Source organism: Mastomys coucha, unplaced genomic scaffold (assembly GCF_008632895.1).
Source record: "Mastomys coucha isolate ucsf_1 unplaced genomic scaffold, UCSF_Mcou_1 pScaffold20, whole genome shotgun sequence".
Classification (NCBI taxonomy): domain Eukaryota; kingdom Metazoa; phylum Chordata; class Mammalia; order Rodentia; family Muridae; genus Mastomys; species Mastomys coucha.
The window spans coordinates 85,926,598-85,935,285 of NW_022196903.1; the positions used below are offsets into that span (position 1 = coordinate 85,926,598).

General features: G+C 40.7%; 1 protein-coding gene across 3 annotated transcripts in view; it reads right to left on the reverse strand.

Annotated features, from left to right (window-relative positions):
• The window catches only part of Rbsn (rabenosyn, RAB effector), a 30,737-nt gene that overhangs the window by 19,382 nt on the left and 2,667 nt on the right, over window positions 1-8,688 (reverse strand). For all 3 annotated transcript variants that reach the window (XM_031382615.1, XM_031382617.1, XM_031382616.1), the window contains exons 2-3: window positions 7,168-7,479; window positions 1,456-1,593 (exon numbers count right to left, since the gene is read on the reverse strand). In XM_031382615.1, the coding sequence (XP_031238475.1) occupies window positions 1,456-1,593; window positions 7,168-7,312 (283 nt within the window). In that variant the 5' untranslated portion in view covers window positions 7,313-7,479. The remainder of the gene's footprint in view (window positions 1-1,455; window positions 1,594-7,167; window positions 7,480-8,688) is intronic.

The window sequence follows — 8,688 nt, forward strand, 5'->3', positions numbered from 1 at the left end:
TGAAACTTACCAGGCTGTCCTAGAACTCAGAGACCCAATTGCCTCTGCTGGAATTAAAGCCACGTGCCACTATGATGAGATACATTTTTTGAGATAGGTCTCACTCTGGCAACTTTTGGCTGGAACTTACTTTATAGACCAGGTTGACCTCTAACGCATAGAGATCTGTGTGCCTCTACCTAGATTCTGGCTTTTTAAAAAATGTCCCTGTTCAGGGATCTTGTCTTCAGTTCCTCAGATGTAGGATGATAGGCAGGCGCATGGCCACTGCACCCAGCCTTTTGTGTGGTGCTGTGACGTGAACTCCAATCCTAATGCTTATGTGGCAAGTACTTTATCCACTGAGCCGTCCTGCCACTTAACTAATTCTTAGTCTGAGGCGAAGCTGATACAAGAAAGCCCCAGAATGATGATACTTTGCTGCTATGGTTTAGCAACTATTTAATCCTCAGGTTACTAGAGATAGGGCATTCAAAGGAAGGCACACATACAAAGCATTTACCACAGTGCTTAACTTAAAAGAGATCTCAACTTTTCCCCTTCCATTTTCTCTCCTTAGCAGGACATAAGGCCAATAAGATGCTTATCCCTGAGGGTTTCCTGACACTTTCTCAGTCAGTGCCTAGAACATTACCTAATACAGTTAAAGTAGGAGGGTGACCTATTGGGAAGAAGGGGTTGGTTCAGTGGGAGAGGGAAGGGATCAGAGAGGATGACAGAAGAGGGGTGTGAAGACTAATCTTGGCTGTCAACTTCACAGTATCTGAATCAACTAAAATTCAAGCTGCTGGGCACTCCTGCAAGGAATTTTCTTAGATTATCTGAAACAAGAAGATCTGTCCTAAATCTGGACCACATCTCCTGGTGGCAGCCCACATAAAAGACTGTGGAAGAAGGAACTTTACTTTTTATAGTCTGTTTGCCCTCAATTTCAATGGCAAATGCATCTATCCTGTTGTTGCAGCAGGCACTAAATCCAAATTCTTCAGGATTCCAACACAGACTGAAGAACAGCAGCTCTCCAGGAATCTACCAGATTGTGACTACCAAGACTAACAACTACCAGATTCTCAGCCTTTCAGTCTTAATTTTTTAAATTGATTTATTTAATGCATGAGTGCTCTGCTGCATATACATCTGCCTGCCTGAAGGGGGCATCAGTTCCCCCTATGGCTGCGAGTCACCATGTGGTTGCTGGGAATTGAACTCAGGACCTCTGGAAGAGCAGCCAGTGCTCTTAACCACTGAGCCATCTCACCAGCCTGCTTTCTCATCAGGCTACCATCTCACCAGTCTTGAGACAGCCATTTCTGAACTACCAGGAGCATATTCTATCTGTTCCTTTAGAGAGACAGAGAGAGAGATTGCAAAATAAAATTTTAAAATTGAAAAAAATATTACCTAAAACAGGGTAGATATCTCATAAGCATTGAATGAATCAATAAATGTTCTTACCAAGCTCTTGGGGTTCCCACATGTAAGGATCAACCCCACCATAACTGAATGATTCGTATCCTTGGGTCCCTGGTTCCACTCGATCATCTTCTCGTTTCAACAACTTGTTCTTTGCTTTCCTAGCCTTCTGAACAAGATCTTGAAGAAATAAAACAAATAGCACAAATGAGCCCAAGATTTTATAAATTTTATAAATTTAAAATTTATTTTAAAATGCACAAGAATATTCAGATCTCAAAAGAAATACAGCAATAAGTAAAGACCTTCTTACCAAACCCACAGAAGTCAGGACCAGCAGAATGCTGTTCATGTTTCCAACATACAGGCTAAGCAGACATCCATCTACCTCTGCCACTGTTAAGGCCTACGTACAATATTAAAGCCTAGATGGAATGTTAAGGCCTGTTACCAAGATTAAAGGTGTGTGCTAACATTCCTGGCACACTTCTTCATTTTGCAAACCAGACTGAACAATCCTAAGCAAAAAAAGGCAGTCTGTGCCATTTAACCACTTAATAATAAAGGGACTGTCTGGCAGAGTCGATGCAGCCTTTCCAAAAGAGCCCAGTTAACCAATCCATGCATCTTTGAAAACAAAACAGAAACTATAGTCAATTTTCAAACACCTTTGTCTACTGTAAAAGGGCTTAAATACAGCTGGACCAGAGTCAGGGCTCAAACCCAGATACCTTTTAGAAATGGTGAGTTGATCTTGTCTGTCTAAAACTGCCTCCAAGAGGCCAGTAAAATAGCTCAGCAAATAAAAAGCACTTGCCACTAAACTTGAAGACCTGTGTTTGATTACCAGAACCCAAATGATAGGAAAGAACTTACTCCAGTAAATTGTCCTCTGACCTCTACATGTGCACACGGCACATGCGCCAACCAACATAAAATAGATAAATATAATTTTTAAAACTGCCTTTGAAATCTGATACCCGTGTGCAATATTTTGGTGTTCCATTTCTTTTTGTTAACAAATATAAATGCTGTTAAGGCCTACATACAATATTAAAGCCTAGATGGAATGTTAAGGCCTGTTACCTGTCTAGCCTGCCATTTTGTGCTGTTACTAATATTATAAGGAAACTTTCTTATATGTTGTTTCTGCTGTTACTTTCTCATGTCCAAGTTGATTACATATTCTGTTATGTTATGTGCCCTTGGAAATCAATCATGATAGAAGTCAGTAGAACTGCTTTGCATAGTTACCTACAATGAGCTTAAACCTGAACCAACCACCCAGGAGCACTTCCTGCACCTGTGTATGAGCTTTTATGCTATTTGCTTTCACAAACTGCCCCTGGGATGGACCCTAACATAAGAAAGACACCTGCACCAATAAGAAACTATTTGAAATACACTTCCGTTTTGAGTAGAGGTCAAATAAATTTAAGTTCCCAAGACTTCCCTGGGAACTGACATCCTACTTGGCAGAAAGAGAAATGTATGTGGGTAACTGACATTCTGGTTAGCAAGTTAAGACATGAATATTAGACAAGTCCCCTCTTGGTTGACAAGTTAAGACAAGGCAAGTCTTCTGCCACACTTGAATATGTCAACCAATGGGAGCAAGATAAGTGTTCAACAAAGACATGTTCCCTAAATCCTGATTGGTAGAATAACTTGTCACAGATGTTTGTAAATTTCAGGCTTAAAAAGCTCAGAGGGCTGGAGAGATGGCTTAGAGGTTAAGAGTACTGACTCTTCTCCCAGAGGTCCTGAGTTCAATTCCCATATGGTGGCTCACAACCATCTGCAATAGGATCTGATACCCTCTTTTGGTCTGTCTGAAGATAGCAACAGTGTATAAATAAATAAAACTTTAAAAAAAAATAAAAAGCTCAGCAGAATCTTGACTTATAGTCACAGTCAGCTCCCAAGTCTGACCTGTGGCCCTGATCGATGAGTCTTGGGGTGTGGTATTCACTAAGCCATCCCTATTTTACTGAGATTAGTGTCTGAGTGGTTTGTGCAGCGATTCCCAAACCCTTATGGGTATGATGGCACACACTTTTTTGGTCCAAGCACTCAGAAGGCAGAGGCAAGCAGATCTCTGTAGTTCAAGGACATACTGAGCTACATAGAGAGTTTTAGGCCAGCCAGAGCTACACAGAGACGTTATTTCAAAACAAATTAAATAAAAATGTGATAAAATAGCTGGGCGGTGGTGGTGCACGCCTTTAATCCCAGCACTCGGGAGGCAGAGGCAGGTGGATTTCTGAGTTCGAGGCCAGCCTGGTCTACAGAGTGAGTACCAGGACAGCCAGGGCTACACAGAGAAACCCTGTCTTGAACCCCTCCCCCCCCCAAAAAAGTGATACAATAAAAATAAATAGTATAAAAATGTGAAAATCAACAGACCAAATGGAGAGGTGAATTGTTTTTAAAGGGGCTTTCAAAAAACTTCTACGTCAATCTTTTTTACTTTCTTTCTCACTTCCTCTTGAAACAGGGTCTCCCTATGCAGTCTAGGCCAGCTTCTAACCTGCACTCTGTTACCACTCTGCCTCTCCAGCACTAGGACTACTAAAGCACAAAAAACCTACAAGCTAAGAATTCTACCCAAGCAGAACATGTGAGAAATAACTGTAATCCAAGGATCTGTAAGTGGAGGCAGGTATATCAGTACCAGGACATCCTCTACTGTGTTAGAGGCCAGCCTGGGATACTGTAAGAAACTGTATGAAAAACAAAACAAAAAATGGGGCCTTCCAGATGGCTCAGCAGGTAACGCTTACAGCCATTACTCAACTGCCTGAGCTTAATCTCTAGGACTCCCATGATGTAAGGAGAGAACCAACTAGCACAAGTTGTACTCCAATCTCATACACTGTCATCTTAGGAGTATCTACATCATACGACTAAATAAGTGTAATAAGAAAGTTTGAACCAGAAACATAAAAAAAGGAACTCATCTTAACTAACAAAATTACTACTAGTAATAAAGGAATATGAGTTCTTCTAAGTTAGAAACAAAAAGAATAAAAACAAGATTTTTTTCCTTTTGTGTGGAAGCTGGAACCTGGCAATCGCTCTATGAGCCATGCCTACCTCTGCAGAAGGCTCATCCTGGAAGACCTTCATAAGTCTCTTTCTAAGAAGCATTTTCCTGCTATGTGTATTTCCTATATTCATTTTATCATTCTTTAAACAGTCTTCAATTTTCCCTCTTAAGAAGGTTCCTGGGCTGGAGAGATAGCTCTATCATGGTTAAGAACACTCACAAGTTTAATTCTCAGCACCCACATGGCAGCTCACAACTGTTTGATGCTGTCTGCAGGTGTGCAGATGTACATGCAGAAGAGTACCCATATCTACATAAATACATAAGCATATCATTCTTTAAAAAAGAAGGGGCTGCAGAGATGGCTCAGCAGTTAAGAGCACTGACTGCTCTTCCAAAGGTCCTGAGTTCAAATCCCAGCAACCACATGGTGGCTCAAAACCATCTGTAATGAGATCTGATGCCCTTTTCTGGTGTGTCTGAAGACAGCTACAGTGTACTTATATATAATAATAAATAAATCTTTGGGCCAGAATGAGCAGAGCTGGAGCAAGCGGGCCGGAGCGAATAGAAGTCCTGAGTTTAATTCCCAGCAACCACATGATGGCTCACAACCATCTGTACAGCTACAGTGTATTCATACATAAGATAAATAAATAAATAAATCTTTAAAACAAAAAAGGAAGAGGACGACAAGGAGGTTCCTGTAAGGGGCTGGAGAGATGGCTTAATACTTAAGAGCATTTGCTACCCTTCAGAGGACCTGAGTTCAATTCACAGCATCCACAACTATCTGCAACTCTAGTTCTAAGACATTCAATACTCTCTTCTGACCTCTATGGGTACCAGGCATACAAGCAGTACATATACAGACAGGCAAAACATCCATATCCATAAAATAAAATTAATTTAAAAAGTAAAATGTTACCATGGAAGTCTGAGGACACCTCTAACCTTTCTACAAGCTGGTCTAACCAGGCTTCTGAGTATCATGGTGTATGACTGAGGTCAGCAATGCCAGGATAGGACATGCTTTGAAAACTCTTTGGCTGCTCACAGGAAGCTTAGATAATCTGTTTTGGGTTTCTCCCCCACTCCTCCCCACAACCCTTCTGGAAATTGCAATATATGCTGTAATCAGAACAGAGGGCCTTTTACCATATGCAGTGCCCAGTAGAAAAAGCTGCACTGGACCTCCAGGTGGCAGAACACATGGGTTCTATGCCCATTTCTGCCAATTGCTGTGTGATTTTGGAAAAATTACTGGATATTTCTGAGCCACACTTATCTAAAAAATGGCACCAAGCATGCTCCAAGAGGGTTCCTGGGAGAGTCAAATGACATGACAATGCATATGAAAGAAACTGCAAACATTACAAAGTACCACCCTTTCCTGTACTCTCTTAGCAGTTCCTGGTTCTGCTTCAGTGTCTATAGTAAGGAGTTTCTGGACAATCACAGCTCTGAGGATTTTAAAAACATCTGACTTCATCATGTCTTTGTATGAAAGTTCCAAATGATGTTATGTTGATAATTCAACAGGGTTGCTCTGTCCTGGAACTTAATCTGTAGACCAGGCTATCCTTGAGATTCACCTGCCTCTGCCTCTAGTGTGCTAGGATTACAGACAAAGGTATGTGCCACCACGGCCCAGCTCTCTCTCTCTCTCTTTTTTAATGAACTGAAAAATGGAGAATGGAAGTTCAGGGACAAATATTTGATTATAAGAAGCAAGGGAATTATGTGTCTGGAGGAGAGCGCTCTAGAAATGCCACATAGTGGTTCAGCCCTTCTCTCCACCCAGTACAGATTATAAATCCAGTGCCCACACTCCATCTCCTGTGGCCTCCAGAAATGCTACCAACTGGGAGATGCAACTTAGTTTACTCATGGAATGAGAGATGTGACTTAGCTCACTAGGGAAGTGAGCTCCAGAGGAGCAGTGACTTATTTGGAAGATAGACTATTAGGTACAGTCAACATTACCTTTGAAGATTTCTCTCTATAATTAAGAGCTTTTAAAAAATTAACTTTGGGGGTTGCTTTTCTTTGCCTTCAACTGTTACATTCCTTTTTGGGGCTGTAGATGGCAGGGTTTAGCCAGCAAAGGCATGATGGTAGAAGGTTTAAATTTGTGACAGGCAAATGGTACGTATTAGGCCTTCACTTTTTTAGTGAAGGATAAGCATTCTTGCCCAAACTATCCCAGCTGAAGGCGAGAGAATCTGAGTACTCTAGTTAGAGACAGCAGATCACAGTGGTAAATTTGTTAGTTTATGAGTAACTTCAGGTAGACTATCTAATCTCTGAGTCTGGTATCCTAGCTAGCAAAATAAAATTCACAGTAGCACAGCTGTTATATAGATTAAATAAGATAACTAAGGACCAGACCTGGTGGTACACGCCTTTAACTTTCAGCACTCAGGAGGCAGAAGTGAGAAGCCTGGTCACCATAGCAAGCTCTACAGCCTGGACTACATAGAGACCTGGTCTCAAAACAACAACAACAACAACAACAACAACAACAACAACAACAACTGGTAAATACATATACAGAGAATCAATCACACAGAACACAAGCATTAGATATCTGCTTGCTACTATTACCAGACCATAACCAAGTAGGAATATGAAAGCCTATAAATCCATACCATTAACTAAGGTCTCTTTAATAGAATGAAATGAGAAAGACCCTCACTTCTTACTTTTAATTTGCCCTTTGACATCACGATCTTCTGAGTGTTCTTCCTCATAATGTGACTGGAGTTGATAGAAAGACTGAAGGTCTTTCAGGCACAAAGGGCACAGGAAGCCTTCCCTCACTTCCCCTGGGTCATCAAGAGATGCCATAGTTGTGCTTCTCTCAACCCCAAGAAGGCAGGAACCTCATGCCAAGTCAGCTTGATTCCTCCCAAGGCAGCAGGATTCTGGCAGTGTTAGCTTGAGCAGGCAGCACTCTGATAATTGGGAAGTGACATTGTGGCCTTGGATGAGATTCTCTCTTCAGCAGAAGGAATCTAAGAAAAACAAATGTCAATTGAAGCAAATAAGCAAACAACAAAAGGTTTCTGTTTTTCCCACAGTTCAACAAAGGCACAAGTTTATAACAAGATTGATGTTTGGTACAAGTTCGTAAAAACAAACTTTCTCAAATCCTTTGGCCAAGATAAAACCCAAGATATGAGAACAGCACAGAATACACTGGTAAATCAATGAAGCAGGAAGTGGGGTCACACAGAGAAGCAAACAGGAGTCCAGAGCACTTCCTTTAAGGTCATTTCAAACACTCCCACCTCATTATTTGAAAAGATTTTTTTCCTTAGTATTAAGGATATGACATAGAACTAGCACATAGTAGGCAAGTCCCCTACCACTAATTACACCTGGTCCCTTTTGTTGTAAGACAGGGTCTTGTTAAGTTGCCTGGACTGGTTTGGACTCACTTTGTAGCCTAAGTTGGCTCTGAACTTGCTACCCTCTTGCTTTAGACTTGTGGAATTAGCAGGCTTAAGCCACCAACACGGCCAACACCAAGATTTCCATGTCATTTTAGTCACTGAGGAAAATATGTTAATATACTTATCAATGAACAGTACTTTTACTGCCACATATATTGAGTTCTTGATAGTTGCTAGACACGTGCTAGAAATACAAAGGCCAGAAGCTAAGTGTAGCATCTCATGACTATAATATCAGCACTCTGGATGTAGAGGCAGAGTCAGAAGGAACCTGAGCTGGAGGCCAGCCAGGGCTTCACAGGGGTACTCTGTTTCAAGAAACCAAAACAAGACCTGGCAAGACTTGGGTAAAGTGTATGGCATTCAATGGGTAAAGTACATCCCTCTAAGTTTGATTGGTAGAACCATTCTAAAGGTAGAAGTAGAAAATCAACTCCCAAAGGTTGTCCTGAGATATATCTATATCTATATATCTATATATCTACATATCTATATATCTCTATCTATCTATCTATCTATATATGTATATATATATATCACATCTAAGTGTGTACACATCATGCACACACAAAATAATTTAAAAAGAAAAGTGGCATCATACATACACACAAAATATTTTTTAAAAAAGTTAATGTTATTTTTTAAACACCAAAAAGGAAAATAACAAATACAAACAATAAACCTTTCAACTTTTCTTTTGTTTTTGTTTTTTTTTCAAGACAGGGTTTCTCTGTGTAGCCTTGGCTGTCCTGGAACTCACTCTGTAGA